Genomic DNA, 19629 nt, shown 5'->3' on the forward strand with positions numbered 1-19629 from the left:
ACAGCGTCTCTCGTTCTTGTGTTTCCATCCGTCCCTACGTCTGTCCCACGCCTGAACTCCTTTGCATTTTCTCAGCTCATAACGCCCCTCTGCCGCTGTCCGTCAGTGTGCTGGACTCGCTCTGGGTGTGGCTGCGTACGGCAATCTGAGCGAGGAGAGGTGAGGCGTGCTTCCCAATAAACAGCAACAGGAATAGTTGTGCAGTGTGAAGTTGAGGCCCGTGGCCTTTTAGATCCAGGAAACAGAGGACGCCTCAGGGCAGGACAATAATAGTGCAAATACTTTGTAACTTGTGTTTCTTCACCAGACAAGGACAGTGATTGACTTGACATGATTTTAGTTCTAGTTTGTTCCCAGTATTCCCTGTGCTATCACCTCACTCCACCATACATTAAACTTTGGCTGGTATCAGGTCTTTCCGTGTAAACCCTAAAATAAACATCGGCCCATTGCTTTTGCCACAACTTTCCGTCCATGAAAACACCAGAAATGTGTTGGGAAGTAACTTTGGCAGAGTTTTTGGGGGCAAACACAAGAAATCATGGTAAGAATGAATAAAAATTTCTTTGATGCATCCGTCTACAGGAAAACACATCCTACGATGCAATGCGCCAAACTGTTCCAATAACATGAACTTTTTCCCCAAAAAATTGCAATTGAGGAACAAACCTCCATAAATGAATCAAATTCCATAACGAATGGTCAATTACGAACCAAGATATGAATTTCTGAAATTTCACCAAAATTTCAGCTCTCACTTGATCGGTTCACAGCGGTTCAAGTGTGAGTGGCCCGGGTGAGAATCGGCTCTTCCAAATTTGGGTCCATGGTTCTTGACCTGAAAAAGGTGGAGTGCCTGCTCTGGTTTGGGGATGAGGTCCTGCCCCAAGTGGAGGAGTTCAAGTTCCTTGAGGTTTTGTTCATAAGTGAGGGAAGGATGGATCGAGAGAAAAACAGGTGAATTGGTGCAGAGTCTTTGGTTAGTTGTGGTGAAGACGGAGCTGAATTATAAGGTAAAGTTCTCGATTTACTAGACAATCTTGATTCCTACCCTTACCTATGGGCATGAACTTTGGGCCATGGCCGAAAGAACAATATTGCGGGTACAAGCGGCCGAAATGAGTCCTCTCTCTGGCTAGACTCTCCCTTAGGGATAGGGTGAGATGCTCAGTCATCCGAGAGAGGCTCAAAGAAGATTGAGAAAACCCAGATGATTTGGCTTCAAGACTTAAGGGGCATGTCCCATCAATAGGCGACACCGAGGAAGACCCAAGACACGCTGAACAGACTATGTCTCTCGGCTGGCCTGGGAACACCTTGGGATACCCCTGGAAGAGCTAGACTAACTAACCTGGGAGAGGGAAGTCTGGGCCTAGCTGCTAAGGATGCTGCCCCAGTGACTTGACCATGGATGAGTGACAGGAAATGGACGGATCGATCAATGAAGGTATCTTCACTTTTCTTTACTTACTGAAATTTCTAAACATTAGATTTTAAAATCTGCCTCGTCACTTTCTTAAGAATTGCATCTGAGGGAAGGAAAAAAGCTGCGTTGCCAGGTTGGGTTGCGTGTGTCTGATAGGGGGTTTTTAACAGAATTTTGGCAGATTTTTTACACTTTGTGTGTGAATCATCAGCTGTAACTGATACCTGTTACCAGTGACTTTGAGGACTAAACAAAAAGTGTATTTTAAATGAATAAAAATATCAAAAAAATGTAATTTTAAACTGAAGCATTTATAGAAAAGTTGGTAGTTGGTAAGTTTGTTGTCAGTGCTCTTCTGCATCGATAAAAGGACTTGTTTTTGAGTCCCAGCAAACATGTTGAGAACCTCTGCCCTCGTTGACACACACACTCTCACACACTCAGTGATGTGAAACAGGGTGTTTGTTTCCTGTGTCAGCTGTGATCCTGATCTGGACAGGGGTCAGCTTCCCTTCCCTCACACCCCTCCCTCCTCGCTCTGAGAGGAGGCGCCACATTCATCCTCACACTGTTATTCTGGCTTCGTCGGCAGACGCTGGTCCCCTGATTGGAGCTGTTTACTGCTCAAGTCTTCTTGTTCTCTTTTCTCACACCAACTCTTCCATTCTGATGCTCAACTGTCACTGCCGTCACTGTTTCAGCTGATACTTAACTCACTTTGTGTGAATTATGAGCTGTGATTGGTGCCTTCACCAGTAGCTGATAGAGGGTTGGTCGCCATGGTAACAACCCAGTCCATCACCCAGTGGTTGGCATGGGTCCACTTCCAGTTACCAAGCTGACAAGTCTCGTGGCCTGAGAGTTGCCCGAGCAACTCTACCTTCATGTTCTCCACTGAGTCTCTTGTTCTATAAAGATTCTTTAAACATGAAATTATAAAAATAATGTGTTCTTTATGGGCAGCACGGTGGTGTAGTGGTTAAAAGGTGCTGGGTTCAAGCCCCAACATGGACAATTAGGGGGCATTCACATCAGTTTTGTCCCAGACTCAGCACAAATGGGCGGAGGAAATGACCTTGGTTTGGCGCTATATAAATCAAAGACCATTTACCTTAAAAAATGAATAACAGAAGTTGACTCCATTGACGCTATTCTATTTAGCATGTTTGGTATGATTTGGGGAAGTTTAAAAGCCAGTACAGTCCTCTAAATGGAGAAAGATGATGAAATGGAATTGGGGGACTTTTGAAAACCTCCCAAAAATAGATGCACAAGTCAAAAATCGGCTCATAAAGGGCCAAAAATCACACAGTGTATTCCCCGCCGTTAACAGCTGAATGAACGCTCAGTACTGGCAGTGGACACGGACATTGTAAGGAGAACCTTCACAACAGTATGCACATTGGGATAAAAGTCTCCTAAAACCCTTTATTTTTTATTTTATTCCCACACCGTCAAAGAAATTGCGTACAGGATTCCGGCTGGCAGCACCACTGATTTGGGTGATGGGTAATTTAATAAAAAAACTTCTGAAGTGCAGCAGTATGTAACTCTACTAAGGCACTAATTACATCTGTAATCTGTCTTTATCTGTGTGGGTTTGAAGCCTGGCAAGTAAATCAGATTTTAGACGAAGCTCATCGGTGACGAGATATCCAGAACCGGCCTGAGGGGGAGGGCACCTCACATGGTTCGTACGTAGTAGTTCCGTAAGCGAATGTGATTAAGAGTGTTTTTATCTACAGACACAGGATCTTTTGGTTCCAACGCAGCTTTCCTCCAATCTTTTGCTCGACACCAGTTGTTTTAGTGTGAGGTCGATCCTGGTATCACCCCTAAAAGCATCAACGTAAAAGAAGGATGAGATCCCGTCGCCCCCTTACAGTCTAAGGCACGCTGAAGCCCCCCCCAGAGAAAGCACACCAAGTCCAGTGTAGCGTTACCTCATACCAGGGCTGTCATCAGGTTCCCACAGGTATGTGACGGACGTTTGATGGATTACAGACAGATGCAGAGTCCAACGGCTACAAAGATCAGAGTGACAGGTGAAGCCAGGCTGGATCTATCAATGACAAAGACTCTTCAAACACAGGCCAGGCGAGGTGCGCACAGGTGGCCCACGCCTACTGAGAACTCAACTTGAAAAACCTTTTCATGAGAACCTCCTCCGTGACCTGAAGGAGAGGACGGAAACTATTTGTAGCACGGAACTGGAGGTCGAAAGGAAGATAAGAAGACGGCAGCTTAACTCTGTGATTTCAAAGATTCCAACTTCCTGAATGAGTCAGTGGTTATGTGGACACTTTTTATGAGGGATTCGACCATTCGAACTGCAGTCGCTCCACACAGGACAGCTTTTGATGTTCAATGAGCCCTAAAATGTGATTCTTTGGTGTTTTAAGGCTTTCTTTTAGAGCAGAGGTTGGAAGATGTGATTGGAAAGGCTTGTTATCAGGATTTCTGTAACCCTGCATGATGACACCATCATTAGATTCAGGGAGACACCGGAAACATGCAGGATATGAGCTCTTCAGGACAAGTGACACATATCAGTCCATGCAGGATCTCCACTTTGGCCAATATTATGTAATTTGTTGGGATTTTGTAAAATAATTTGACAAAAATTGCTGGATTTCTGAAGAATTTTGAATTTTTTAACAATTTCAGATTAAAAGAGACTTCAACCATGTGATCTAAGCATAGGGGTATCAATAAGCTCTGCTAATATTGTGGAGTTTCATTGAATGTGTGTATTTTTTTTGGGGTGGGGAGATATCTACAACTGAATTCGCTGGTAATTTACTCAATGATTCATGCTTTCTCTGACTTTTTAACTTTCTCGTGCGGCCCGATTTGGATCCTCTAAAGGGCTGGATTTGGCACGTGTGCTTTAGAGCATTTCTCTTAAATTCCCCTTCAGTTTAACATCCATCGATCCGTACAACCTTCCTTTTTCCTCCTTTTGTTCATCCATGAATCCTCATCCTTCCATTATAGGCGAACAGAAAAGGGAGAACACACACAGGAGGAACACTAAAGGAATCTAAATCAGTCATCATCATCATCATCATCATCCCTGTGTTATATACGTCCCTGCAGTTTCTCAGGTTCCCTCTGCAGGCTCTGGTGTCTAATCCCTTAGTCCTCTGCATGCATGACCATTACAGCGGGCATACCAACAACAGAGAGACACATAGTGCGGTGTATCACAGCAATGTCAGGACCTCTAAATGTTTATCAACTTGTCTCTGAGACAGAAGTGACCTTAACGTCCCCATGAAAGAGGAAAAACAATAAAAAGTGTATAATTAGATCCATTTAAGGTAGAATCAGGCCGTTACATATACATATTAAAAACTACAAAATGCTAAGTAAACAAGTACCTGTGAATATGCAGGACTGTAGCCAGGGTTCAATTACATTTTTCAGTTACAATTGTGTTTTCAATTACCCGTGTTTAATTACAATTCAATTAAGATTTCAGTGATTGGCATTTTTTTCCAATTTCAACTAAATTACAATATTTTTTTTGTCCTCAGAAAGTCAATTACAATTATGTTTTCAATTACTAAAGTCAATTGCAACTAATCACAATTACTGAGCCTGAAATAAATAAGCTAATAAAAGATAACCTTCCTCTTGTGTTAGCGTTCTGTTAGCATCTCTAAAGATAACAAACAGGTCCTAAAAAAACTTTAAAATGCACTAAAAACAAATATCTATTATCTAATTTATTTCCTATCTATTGGTTACAGTGCTAGGATTATTTTAATATATTTTTAAATGGTAAAATGTGAGAAAGCTTGATATGAAACATATTTTAATAATTGTTTACTACATATGTGTAGAACTGTAACATGGGTACACAGTTTTGCCTTAAACTATAATTTACATTTTTTTTCATAGAATTTTCATGGCAATTACATTTACAAAGTCAATTATCTGAACTCAATTACAATTTAATTAGAATTACGACAGCATCAGATTTTTAAAACGACAATTATAATTTTGCCATAATTGTAATGAATTATCAATTACACAATTATAATTATAATTGACTCCAACCTTGACAGTAGCCAAAGCTAAATTCCATCCTCAGTTTCCCGACTGGACCAAAAACCAGCCACGTTACCCACACAATACATTTAATCCAACACATCACCAACATCCGAGCGCACTCACATATGTTTTTAAGCGTCGGCATCCAAATTTACACATACAGTATTTATTCACTCACACAACACAAACACTGCATACTCGCACACAATATAAAACGTATCTAAATACCATTATGATTGCAGTTTGCGGCTCCTGTGCTAAAGTCACATGATTGTGTCAGGTTTTATTCAGTTGTTTGGACAATTTTGATTTGAGTTAGTTGGAAAATGAGCTAAAAATAAGAGTTGAGAAATCTCGTATTGTTGTTGGGATGGTGTTCCATGCATGAGTTATGTCATCAGATTAATGCTTATACATAGATGCACCAAGTTCACAATGGATATAATCTTCCTGAGAAATAAAGGAATATATGTATATTTATATGTTTTGATGGGGATTTAAAACCAACTGTACATACTCAGTTGTGGCTGCAAAAAAAAATCACAATTTCACCCTTTCTACGTGTAAAGCGTTGTGGTGGTCATCATATATCTTGCTCTGGATAAAATTTACATCATCTTAAGCTATTTCATGACAATCCTTGTCCCCAAAAACCTACATTTTTGCACAAAGATCACTTTCTTACGTCGAACAGAACCAAAGTTAGGGATGGCGGCCATCTTGGATCTTTGTCTGAGCTCAATTTATGGTATTTTAAGATACATTATTGAATTCTTTGATTCTGAAAACCTAGAATTCGCCACTGAGATCATACTTTCATGTGAAACAGAACCAAAGTTATGACAAAATATCCAAATTGGCAATACAGATGGTGGCCATCTTGGATTTCTTTGATTTTGAGTGGAAACCGTTGGTTTTCCAGCGTGGATCCTGTAAAAAATGGGATTAGCGTACTCAAAAACCCCCATGTATGAATGTGTACGCTTTCTTCCAGAATTGAACATCTTAGCCTAATATTGCAACATATCTGCAGGTGTGCAGGGGAATACGTGTGTGTGTTGTGAGGCAGAAACGGTGCTTTAAAATTTCACCAACATTGATTACCTCCTCCCAACTCGACGACTCCAAACTAAAAGTGGGTCATCCAAGTTTTTGCTGACCTGTTTTTTTTTCCTGCTCGAGCAATTTTAGTAGGTGTTTGAGCACACGCGTGTGTGTGTGTGTGTGCAAAGCAGTGCAAAACGGAAACATTTCCTCAAGTGAAAGCCAGAAATCAAAAGGACAGCCTCGCTGAGATCAGATCAAAATGTTGGAGGGATGGTATTTGATGTGTGCGGTTCAGTCAAACGCTCTCTAACGGCTGTTTCATGAATTTATGATGACCTAATTTAAATCCTTGTCTTAAATGGATTTCATGGAAGGCTGCGCGTGAACATGTGCTTATTATTTTTACACCGACAAAGCCTGGGAATTACTGTGCATCTCCTCTTTGATGCTCCTGCTGTCGATGCTCTCCTCCCACACATGCCCACGCTGCGCTGGGATGCTGTTACGTGTGGCATCATCCAGTTGCTCTAATTACTTTAGGGAATTATTGAGTGATGGAGAGGTCAGAGGTGTACGCGCACCGACATTCCTCCTCATAAAACGCAAAAACGGCACCAGTCACACGCTTCGCCAACAACACCACTGACGGATCCTCCACCACACGTTCGCTTCATGAATGGATCATTGAAGGTTAACGTCACTTATTTACACCATGTGAGTGCATGAGGAGTCCACACTTTAAACCCTGCTGTGGTGGTTGGCTCCGTCGTTATGGAGAGTACGGCAGTAATGAAGAGAGTGGCTTTTAAAGCAGGATTAAAGAGCTTTTAATGCATTGAGGGATTCCCTGTTGAGTAAAAAGCAAAATATGATATTTTTAGAGAAAGAGTGAAGTGGAAGTAACTAAAAACATCTCTGAGCTCACAGCAGAAGTAATCTGAGTGTCTCAGAGCCTCTTTATCCACGTGGGCTGCATGACCTCATAAATGATTGTGAGCGGCGCGGTCACGTATACCAGAAATGGAACCTGAAAATTCAGCTTTTGACCTCAATGTGAGGGGGCGCTAGCGTACTAATCTGTTAATTTACAACACCTAATAATAAGTAGAAGAAGATCCTCCTTCAACCGTTTATTAGCAGCATCTTAAGACAACCGACGGGTGTGGAAGCCATTAAAGTTGTTCTAAAGCAGGGGTTCCCAAACTTTTCAACCCGCCACCCCCCAAAACAACAGTGACAGAGACTGGGAACCCCCACTGTCCCAGGTGGTGATGAAAAACTTAAAAAAAAACATGCATGCACACAGGACTCAACACCAATGACTTGGATAAAGCCGGATATGAACCTCCAACCCTCCGGTTATTGAACGACCCGCTCTACCACTGAACCACAGTCACCTGTTATTTAGATCAGGCCTCAGAAATCAATCATTTGCTCAAAAAAAAAGATGTAAAAGCTTTAAATTGCCACTCAGAAGTTAGTTTTGATCTCCATCTTAAACTCTCTGTTATTTACATTTTTGGACAAGTTTGGTGCATTGCATTGTGGGATGTGGAGTCCTGCAGACGGATGCATCGAAGGGTTTTTACTTCATTCTTACCACGTGTATTCCCCGTGATATCACCTCATTCCAAAAATGTGTTGAGAAGTCACTTTGAGTTTTTGGGGGGTACTATTTGGTACCAATGTGGGGGTTTGGGACCACTGCTGTAAACCATTACCATGTATTCCTTCTCTTGCCTCGTTCAGTTCACGCTCCGTCTTCCAAAAGATGACTTTCCTTTCATGAGCGGTGAAGTCGAGACGTATTTGATTAAACATTCTGTGAGGAAGTCTTTTATTTTGCTCCAACATTGTGGCTCCAAGAACAGCCTTAGAAATACAGCCCATAAATATATATTTATATATATATAGATATTATATATGGTGCACATACTTTATACGCAGTAACCCGAGCCAATAGTTTCCCTATAACAGCCTGGGTCTGTGTTTTTATGAGCAGTGGGAATATGTCAGCACCAACCAGTGTGAGGCCCTATGGGAGAAGGCCTCATTGGCCTCAACCTCTAGTTAACACGTCTGCTGTTGCCATATCTCACGGTCATAGACGCACTTAAATAACTTAATGCATTTAGCAGCCCTCCAGCATTGAGCTCCCACTGAGAATCAACCCCACACACACACACACACACACACACACACACACACACACACACACACACACACACACACACACTGAGAGGTGAGCTCCTCTGCAGCCACAACACTTACACCAACACCTGCAAGAAATCTGGGCTTCGATCGTCCAAAACATTGACGATTTTCAGGATTGTCACCGTTTCTGGCTATAGATGGGTGATTTATTAGCACAAGTGCACACAGGGGGGCTCAAAGGATAATTACACAATCTGTGGATAGTGTTTTTCTGACATAAATTGGTTGAAATTGCTCTGCGGGCAGTGTGTGGCATCTTATTGCCCCGACAAAACAAAACGACACTGCTCATAATGCATGCTTAGGGTGACCATATATTGATTTCCAAAAAGAGGACACTTGGGCTGACCTCGATTTATTCAAAGTCAAACTTGACGTTTTCTTGATTTTACCTTGTCAAGACACAATACATTATAGTAGATAAATATGTTTTTATTGTCCACAAGATTTAATAAATAAATACATTCTCTCTTTACAACAAAGACTTGAAAAAATGACTGAAATAAATCACCTTTATTATGTATTATAACAATCTGTCCTTGAAAAATCTCATATATATTTTCTTAAAATCAATCACTGAAACATTGAGAAGCATCTCCTCCGAGAAATTAAAAGAAAGTAATAAGAAAAACCTCAAGGCTCACAAAACGTTAAATTATCATTAAATATACACTTTTTCCAGTGACATCATCTCATGCTGACCCTGTCTGGTGATGAGGTTTAGACCAGATGATGGAACATTCACTTTAACTTCTCCCAGTGGCTCCTTTGTTTTCCAATCCTTCTCTAAACCTCCATGGAGTTTTCATCATCCAGGAGGATCTTCCTGCTGATATTGTTTAATTAAATCCACCAGTATTTGGTCTCTTTAAATCCATCTCCATCTTTAGTCTTTCTTCTCTTTTCGACCTCAAGTGTGGCAATTTCGTCAAAACAAAGTGGTATTTTTAATGATTCTGTCAAGTGTGAGGAAGAATAGTAATAGTAATGACATGATATCAGATGTAAAGAGCAACTCTTTAGCTTTAGGAAACTGGTGGAATTTCTCCAATCAAGCAAATATTAGCAGAGTTACGGTCTTTTAAATTAAGGTGTTCCCGAGATGCGTTCAGGGTCTCTGGGAAAACCTGGTCTTTTTGATGAGTTTGTAAAATCCGTCCGGACAAGACAAGAAAAGAGGACATTCCCGGGTAAATCCGGGTCATGACAAATGACCAGGAGTCATTAACGAAGCTTAAACCACAGAGGTGACGATGCAAAGGCTCAAACAGAAGAAGAGAAATGTGAGCAATGCTAATGCTGATGCTAATCCACTCGCTGGTTAGGACTTTTTAAGACTTGGAGACTTATTTTCACTTTTAAAAACCCAATAAACCTGACATTTAAAAAATGTTTTTCAGTATGAAACAATCTTTAAAGAGAAGAAGAGAAGATATATTAGATCTAATATATTAAAAAACAGAATCCTCACGTATTTGAACACAGAACTTCCCGTCCCTTATCAAACGTCACTTATTAAGGACACACTTTGTTCTGTATTTCTGTTTGTTCTGTAAAACACTAAAGACTAAAATTCAATGGGATTATAATAAAAGAACTTTTTAAATACATGGAATTGTCCGACTTTCCCGTCGTCGAACGTCCCGTCGCCGCTTTTCAAATGAAATTATCTCCACCAATATTTGTCAGATCAGAAACAATTTGACGGTTTCTGAAAGCTAAGATGTTGCACTTTACAGTCAATATGATATAATTGCGGTCATTTAATTCAGACGTGCAGGGAAAGACATTAAAAACAGCTGCTCTGTGTGAAATAACCAAACCAACACACAACAGGGTGAAGAAAAGAAAGCAAATAACAGCAGATTCTGATCATAAACTTACTTACCTATACTATATTGTATATTTCTACGGCAACAAAAGTTATTTTGATCAGAAACTCTGATTAATAAAGTAATAAAGGCTTTATTTAGATACTTTTCATTGTTTTTTCTTTAAAATGGCTTTAATGATTAATTTCAACTGCTCCTCATTTTCCTTTGTTGGTATTTTTTCCTCATTTCGTCTTGAAAATCACTGCATAATCCTAAGGTTTATTAAAGTACACGTTGAATACTTTTCATGCTCAAGCTACTACACTTCACTGCTTGAAGGTGCAAAGTTGAGCGTTGAATATGTAAACTTACTGTATAAATAACGTGGGAGCTCATATCCAGCAGTTATGCATCTTTTAGCAGCTTTAGAAGGAAGAACATCCGTGCGCTCTTATTGCTGGTGTTAAAATCTCCCTTGTGTCTTGATTTCAGCGTTACTAACCCAGCGGTTTATGACCTCGGCCACGTTATACGGTGTTAAACTCCTGGAGAGTCTCAAACTATAGAAGTGATAAAGCGTTTAGAGAGGGTCTCTGATTATTAAAGCCGGGCTGTAATTAGTGCATTTAAAGGAAGTATTAACACAAGCAGGGTCAGCGAAAACTGAGTAAAAACACTTGGGTGAATATAAATGTTGTGGTTGGTGTTCGGAAGCTAATCCTCAGGTTTCCTGACCTCTGCTATAGCCCGTCTCGTTGTTTCTCACACTTTTTGTCTCAGTTGAGTTTGTCAGACACTGATTTGACAAGAGAGTCCGAGTCAGAGTGAAGTAGGGCGAGGAAACGAGGTGGGACGAGGAAGTGCTGAGAGAGAGGATTTGCATTGAGTGAAAAAGGAGACGAGCAGAGGAATGATCTGTTTAACGGATACACCTGGAAGACAGGGAAGCAAACGCTGCCAGGAGAATAATCTAGCTGTCGATGATTAGCCTCGTAGACGGCGTCGCCTTTGCCTAGCGTTGTATTAATCCAGCGAGGTCAAAGGTCGTCTTAGCGCCTTGTAGCTGGTTTTCACAGCTGGAAACACAGGAAGGAATTCACGCTGCAGGCAAAAGAAGGAAGCCTGATCAATCAGGAAGTGTTAGAGCAGTGCTGGAAACCACTACATTATCAGAGACACCACGTAGAAGCTGTTATTAAGTCAGCAATTCTCAACATGTGGCTCTTTATGTCTGATTCCCCCAGAAAACCTCAAATGAGGGAAAGTTTTTAACCATTTTGCAACTTTCTTTGTTCCATTTTGGCGTTAAAGCGTTAAAGAAGCCTGTTATGGAGCATCCGTCGCTCTCTCTCTCTGAGTGACAGCTGTCAACACTGCCATGTTTCAGCACCAAGGACAGCGTAAAATCACAGCTAATATAGCTAAACTTTCAGAACACAAAAACACAAATAAGCAAAAACACAACATAACTCCTCCAATCAATCAGCAGCACAACAGAATATATATATATATATGTATATATATATTTTTTATAAATATTTTTTTTTTTTGTGGACGTCCCTCAACTTTAGTCGTCATATTTATCTGCTTTAATCCTGGTGTGGAATTCCAGTGGAAAAGTAATGTGGATTATAGGCGCTGCGGAGTGGATCTTTTCATCCCAGAGAAGTGAGAGTGTGAGTGTGAGGTATGGAGACAAATTCACAGCACAGCTTTGATCTGTGGGTCACCCTGAGCTATAAAGAGATCAGCTTCAGGAAGAGAAGAAGAAGAGGGGGTGGGCTGGCTCCAGCTTATTCCTCCAAATTAACTTGTCATCTAGCTTGAAGGGCTCCATAAGTGAGTTAAGTAATTGTGAAAAATGGGTCGTTCAGTCGTTGAGATGCTAATATTTACAGTAAGTGAGGCAATGTGTTGCTAAAATGTCCGTTTATGGGGTACCAAATGTAACACAACATATTTTGAATATTTAGCTGACTTTCCTCACATTTACCTAATTCTTCTTTCATTTGAGACAAATTCATTGTAAAGCAGCATGTTCTATATTATTGTTAAAAATGTGTAAACATGAAAAATAAATGTAAATTCTTAATCTAAATGTTAAATATAAATGTAAACGTTTTTTGCGATCAACTTTTTATTCATGTGTGGTTGGTGATTACAATCTGATTTGTAGTTTACATACAGTTATATTATGCACACATTAAAATGTAGATGTTAAATCTAAATGTTGACTCTAAGTGTAAAACCAAATGTTAAATTTAAATGTAAATGTTAAATCTAAGTGTTAAATCTTAATGTCAAATGTGAATATTAAATGCAAAACAAAATGTTAAATCTAAATGTTAAATCGATTTACACTTGGCGACCAATTTAAAATTTAGATATGCATTTAATATTAACATTTGACATTAAGATTTAACATTTAGATTCAACATTTATATTTATATTTAATATTTACATTTATTTTTCATGTTTCCACATTTTTTTAAATCAAAGTCTGGGAGCCAAATATGGCCCTTTAGGGCAGTTTTTCTCAAATGAGGGTACGTGTACCTCTCGGGGGTACGCGATGGCACTAAAGGGGGTACTTGAGCGTGAGCGAGTTAACAAATAAGTGATAAAAACTATAGAAATAAATCAATGTTTTTCAACCTTGAGGTTGCCTGGAGTTTAAATGGGGTTGCCAGAAATTTCTGAAAAATTAAAATAGAATTTTGAAATGTTATGTTTTTTTTATTTTATTTATTAAAACAACACAATCTCATATTTCGGTACTTTCACCTTGTGATATATGTCTGAGGTCAAATGGTCAAAAACTTATTCCAGAAAAAAAATATCTTTGGGGCAATAGAAATGAGAAAACATTAGATAATGAGAAAACATTAGAAAATGAGAAAAAAATAGATAATGAGAAAACATTAGATAATGTTACCAAATAAATTACCAAATAAATCAGTTGTAGATATCTCAAGTTCATAATTTTAGTGAAACTCTACAATATTTGAGGGCCGATCAGTTTTCCCACGCTTATATCACTGGAATGCATTCATTTTTAATTGAAAATTGTCGACTTTTTCCGCGAATTTCTCACAAACAATTTTACAAAATGTATCTAAAGAACCAAAAATTAGTTACAAAACCAAAAGTGTGAAGTGAAGATCCTACAGGGACTGATATTGAAAACTAGGGCACAATGATATTAAAATTACTCTTTTTCTTTTTTTTCTCCACCTAAAATCTGTGGCACATTTGAGATCAAATTGGTCTATGTTTGGCCCCTGAACCAACATTAGTTTGACACCCTTGATATAGAACATGCTGTTTTAAATACATTTCTAAAGTGAACTAAATGTTCAAAATATGTTCATTCGGCTCCCTATGTCCATAATGCTCTTTTTCTCTTCAAGTACTGACACCAAGACAGTTAGTCATCATCGTCTTTGATTAAACTACATTCTATTTACTTTGTAATTATAAATAGATGACTTGATATGTGAAATTGTTTTGTTCAGTACTTTTCTCACAGACGGGTCGGTGCAGCCATGTGTGGTTTCTAAAGCACAACACAAAATACCTAAACCTTAAAGATGACCTCACCTTCGGTTAAAGACAGGAGAAGTAGAGTCTCACTCAGCCGTTCATCCATCATCTTAATGCTCAAGTCTGAAAAAAAACTGTGCTGGCCGAAGGGAAATCAGAGACCCCCGGAGTCCCATTCTCTGCAACCTCATCCAGCGGGTCACAGTGAGATCCAAGGCCGAGCCAACTGGGAGATATTATCTTTCCCAGAGCGTCCCTTGCCAATCTGAAGATGTCATTTATAAATGACTGTACATACCTCAACCTCCGCCACTGGGTTCCCAACAAGCTCCCCCTGAGAGACTCTATCAGCAGATATCAGCTCCTTTCTCACGGCTCAACAAAGACTTTTTTAAAACCATAACATGTAGATACTCCAGAAACATGAGTGTATGGGTTTAATTTTTGATTAAACACAGCATAAGTCGTCTGAAAAGAAGAAGCAGTAATCATGTCTTAGGTGCTGTAGGCCACTATGGTCTTAGAACTCAATTTATTAGCAATGTAACGATTAGTTTTAGCAACGATTCGATTGGAATCACGATTCGCTATTGCTCATTCGATTCAGCTCAACTTTATTTGTATAGTGCAATTTACAACACAGTCATCTCAATGCGCTTATCAAAATATAAAATTCATAATATGAAAGAAAAATCCCAACAAGATCCACATGAACAAGCATTTAGTGACAGTGGGAAGAAACAACTCCCTTTTAACAGGAAGAAATCTCTGTTAGAACCAGGTTCAGAGGTGGCAGCCATCTGCGTGGCCTGGTTGGGGTTAGTGGACAGAAGGACCAACAGAACAGGATAGAGAGATAGAACATCAGTGTCTCAGACTAGTTGAGCCGTGAACCACAGATCAGGAAGTGACATCATCAGCTTCACGACACCTGAAACAGAGCAGAGAGAGAAGGACGAGGAGAAGACACTGACTGCAGAAAAACATGATACATTATTATCAAGTCATCCTGTCTTGGCCTTGGACCTCACTCCCTGTGCCTAGTCAGCACTTATTATAAAGGTGATGAATCTCTTTCCGTTTATTGGTAAGATAACAGCGACTACACAGTCTGTAAATGTGACCGTTTATATAAGAGTCCATGTTATGTTATGATTCAGTCCTGTTTATGCCGACTGTAAATCATAACCAGCTACATCACAATTTTAATCTCTTCCCATTTATTGAACCAGTAAATGCGACCGTTTATACAGTAGACGAGCCCATGTCCGCTCTAGCGGTTAGGTGATGTTACGATTCAAGGACGATATTGATTACTTTAGAACGATTTGATCCGAAACATAATTTAACCAGTGTGAGTGAAATAAATCTTTGAATAATGGACAGTACAGGTGAGGTTTTATATATTCCTGTTGTTTCCTGTAAGGGAATGGTCTATAAATTAATTATGGACATAAACAAACCAGTAAACAACATTTAATGACAAATGTTTTCACATCTTATTTGAATAAAGTCCAACAGACTCTTCACTTTAAATGAACAGGATGTTAAACTTTCTGCTTGTCAATAAAAATACAAATTAGTTTGTTTTTCAACGTAGAAATTTAGTTCAACATCTGTTCAGACTGTAATGTCTTTATTATTATTATTATTAATAAATAATTATTATTATTTAAAAGCACTTTTAAAACATCCATAGAAAGTCTGCTGTGCTTAAATCCAATGCGTTATTTCCTTGTATCAATACAATCGATTGATTACCTTTTAAAGCAATTTTATATTGATCAGTGTCATCCAGAAGGCAAATTTGCCGAGCACAGATGGATGTACTTGGATCATAGGAACATAAATTGACTCATTGATCTAATAGATGAATCATTGACAGCACATGCGAGTAAATTGTTTCAGGGTCGGATCCTGGACAGACTGTTCTGTTGGAGATTCTGGTTGTTCTCCAAACTTTAGGAAGAAACTTAATATTCTCTGTACAATGGATGCAGACGTACAGACGTGTTGTCCGTGTCCATGTTGTCGCTGTAAGCCTGAGTGAGGGCGGGGCAGTTTGCTCTGAGGGCGGGGCAAAGAGGAGTTCATGTGCGAGGCAGACAGTTTGGGAAGTTATATCCATATAAGCAATATTGTCCTATTCTAGGTTCAATGTCATTTTTCAACATTGTTGACGCTGTACTGATATATTGCCCAGCCCTAGTCGTTTGTGGGCCTGATGTCAGAGCGTTATGGGATTTGGATTTGCTTTTATTCATCAATTTTATTGCATTGAAAGACATATTTTTAGTGTTTAAACACAATTTGCTTCCCAGTTTTATTAAGGAACAATGTTATCTCTAGGTTCTCGTCCCATCATCCAAAAACATGTACAGTATGTAGGTTAGTTTGGTTTTTGCGTTTGAATTCAAAGTGGAAATGAAGGAGAATATTTCAGACTGTTTGTTTTGCTGTTGCCTAGTGTTCTCAGTTATAGCAAGTACATCATGGTTTATTATTAAGATGATGGTAGGTCTTAAAATAAGACCAAATTAGATCTGCTGTTACATAACCTTGATTCTTGAATTTTTGTTATCATTTTTTTTCATCAAAATCCCTTTAAATTCTACAAACTGACTTTTTCACATCTCACACATCCTTCTTTATGACAAATTAGCAAATGCTAGCAAGTTTCCGCGCAAACCACAAATGGCAAAAGAGTGTAAACCCCACTCAGTGCTAGCGTTAGCGTGCTAACGAAGCTCGGCTTGCAGAGCGATTAGCAGCGTTTGCTGAGTGGGCGACTTGTTTTACAGACAGACTGAAGAAACAGATCAGTTTTCTCTCTCATTTGCCACCGTGAGGTCATCAGCAGCTAAATCAGTCAGAGGGCTTTACTACAGATGACCTTGTAAAGTCTCAGTTGTCTTATATTTGGACCATCGATCGCAATATAGCATGTAAGTGCCATGCCACTAGCGCTTAGCTTGTAGCACCTCTGCGTCTGATGCAACGTCTCCCAGAATACCAGTGCACACTCACAGATGAGGACTTGATGAGTTCAGCAAAACATCCACACCACTGTTTAAAGTCATATTTTTCCTGGTAATAGTTTAAGGTAGTTAGCACATTGTAGCGTACTCTTGCTGCGAATATTATTTGTACCACTTATTAATGCCTAAATGCTAAAATTAGCATCTGTACGAAACCTTTTGCAACATTTTTAGTCCAATAATGTCCATAATAATAATGACAGAGGTTTAAAAAGTACTGATATAGTCTACTCACACACATGTTTATTTTTGGTAATAAATCTTTCCACTGTTTCCTTGCATACAATAAATATGTATAAACTTAAAAAGTGTGGAAGTGTGTATGCACAACCTGGGGGGGTCATAGGTCAAGAGGGATAAAAACGTCATCGAGCTCGTTCACTCTCTTGATATTTCCAACCTAACAGCGTTTGTAATTTTGTTCCAGAGATCTTTTGTGTTTTATTAGTGTTCATATTATTAATATTACATATATTAGGACTTTCGGCCAATCCGAGCACTAAAAACCGATGGAAGCAAGATGAGTTACTAAGTATCTTCCTGTACTCTGCGTTGGCGAGTCAGAGATCAAACACACGAACATGAAGCCGATGCAGGACCTGAGATAACAGACAGCGTAGCCTCTAATTTACACTGGTTACTGATCCTCTCCCTGGGACTGAAGTGATGAGAAATGGTATTAACTGCATGAGAAAACAAACCTCATCTAAAATAGAAGTTCTGCCTCTTCGTGACGGGACGTGCCAAGGCAGAGGCCAGATATCTGTCTGTTAAGTAGACCCGTGGGACGCTCCGTGGCTTCTCGTCTGCATCTTCTTTCACCTTTCAAAGCGAAGGAGTTATTGAACGCTGCCATGGCTGGATCAGTTCACCACAGCTGTTTGATGCCTAATCTGCCTTCTCATTAGAAACCAGATGTGAAAGTAACGGATTATAAGTACTTTTTATGGGTACTTTTGAGTTCATTTCAAGTCAGTAATTTTACTTGTACTTAAAGAATAACTAAACCCCAAAACCACTTTATTTCTGCTGAATACAAATGTATTTGTGTATGTGTAAGTGGTGCTGTTGATTGATCCTGACCCAACTCTCAACATTTTAGTCAAAGTATTTCAATTTGTCGTATTTAGTTGTAAAATGTAACTGCCCTCTATGGGTTTAAACCAGGCTATTACAATTTCATTTTGCTATTGGCTGAGAACAGGATCATGTGACGTTTTGGGACCATCTTGCATCACAAACAAGCACTGTTAGCCCCGCCCCTTTTATAAAAACTAGCACCTGTGGGCTCTACAATCTGTGGTGAATAGGTTGGATTGAGATAAGAGTGAATAGAGAGGCTTATTGAGTAATGAGTCGCTAGTTAACAAAGATTTTATAGTAGAGACTGGGCGTGTCCTAACTGCTCCAGGAGCCCCGCCCATAATCAAGGCATTTTTTGAATTTCCCTCCTAGTGGCAGGTCAGGAGAAAACATGGGTTTAGTTACTCTTTAAATATGTTTTAAAAGAAGTAATTCATTATATTTCTACATCCAACCGTTGCTGAGTAAATGATTATTTTTTGTTTTAAAATGATCAATGGACATTGTTAAAATACAAAAAAAAAAAAAAAAAGAATGATATGAGCAGACAAATGCATCACATCATAGACGTCCAATCACATTAAACGTAATACATGGCGCCAAAACAGCATTAAATGGAGGTTATTTCACCACTTTCGTAGGTTGTACAGTAGTTGTGGATTCTACCTATTATGTTGTTACCCACACGGTTCATTTGGCATGACGCTGTTGTAGAGTTCATAAATGTATCTATACATGGAGCCTGAGAATTTAATATATTAGTGTTATTTTATTTAGAAATAATTGTAGAATTTTTTCAAACCTTTGTGGTTTTTAAGTTTATATATGAGATGTTTACTGTATGTAAGGGAACCATGGCAAGATTTATTAGCAAAAACAAATGTGGGGGGTGAAAGTAATGAGTAACTGAAAGTGTTTTATGTATGACTTTCTTGTACTTGTACATGAGCACAAATACTGTACTTCTACTTGAGTAGGAAACATCAGTACTCTTTACACATCTGCATGTGTGTAAGCCAGAGGTGAAAGTACTGGATTACAAGTACTTACTTTACTGTAGATGAGTTGCTTTTATGGATACTTGTACTTGTATATTTCTGAATCAGCAATTAGGGTATTACTGTATGCAAGGGAACCGTGGCAAGATTTATTACCAAAAACAAATGTGGGGGGTGAAAGTAACGAGTAACTTTTCCTTTTTACTGAGTATTTTATGTATGACTTACTTGTACTTGAGTGCAAGTAAGTCATACATAAAATATTTTTATTTTTATTCTTTTTCCAGAAACCGCCAATTATTCCCTTCTAATCTGGGAAAACGTAGTTATATTTATCCTATCTCACTGTGCTATACCGCTGCTGAAAACCCAAATTCCCTTTCATGTCAGAGGCAAACTATGCAGAC

General features: G+C 39.1%; 1 protein-coding gene across 1 annotated transcript in view; it reads left to right on the forward strand.

Annotated features, from left to right (window-relative positions):
* Positions 1–826: 826 nt before the first annotated feature.
* Positions 827–19629, forward strand: part of mybpc2a (myosin binding protein Ca) — a 78698-nt gene continuing 59895 nt past the window's right edge. Inside the window, exon 1 of the mRNA XM_028456160.1 lies at positions 827–926. Coding sequence (XP_028311961.1) covers positions 827–926 — 100 coding nt within the window. The remainder of the gene's footprint in view (positions 927–19629) is intronic.

The sequence above is a fragment of the Gouania willdenowi genome, chromosome 8 (genome assembly GCF_900634775.1).
Source record: "Gouania willdenowi chromosome 8, fGouWil2.1, whole genome shotgun sequence".
NCBI lineage: Eukaryota > Metazoa > Chordata > Actinopteri > Blenniiformes > Gobiesocidae > Gouania > Gouania willdenowi.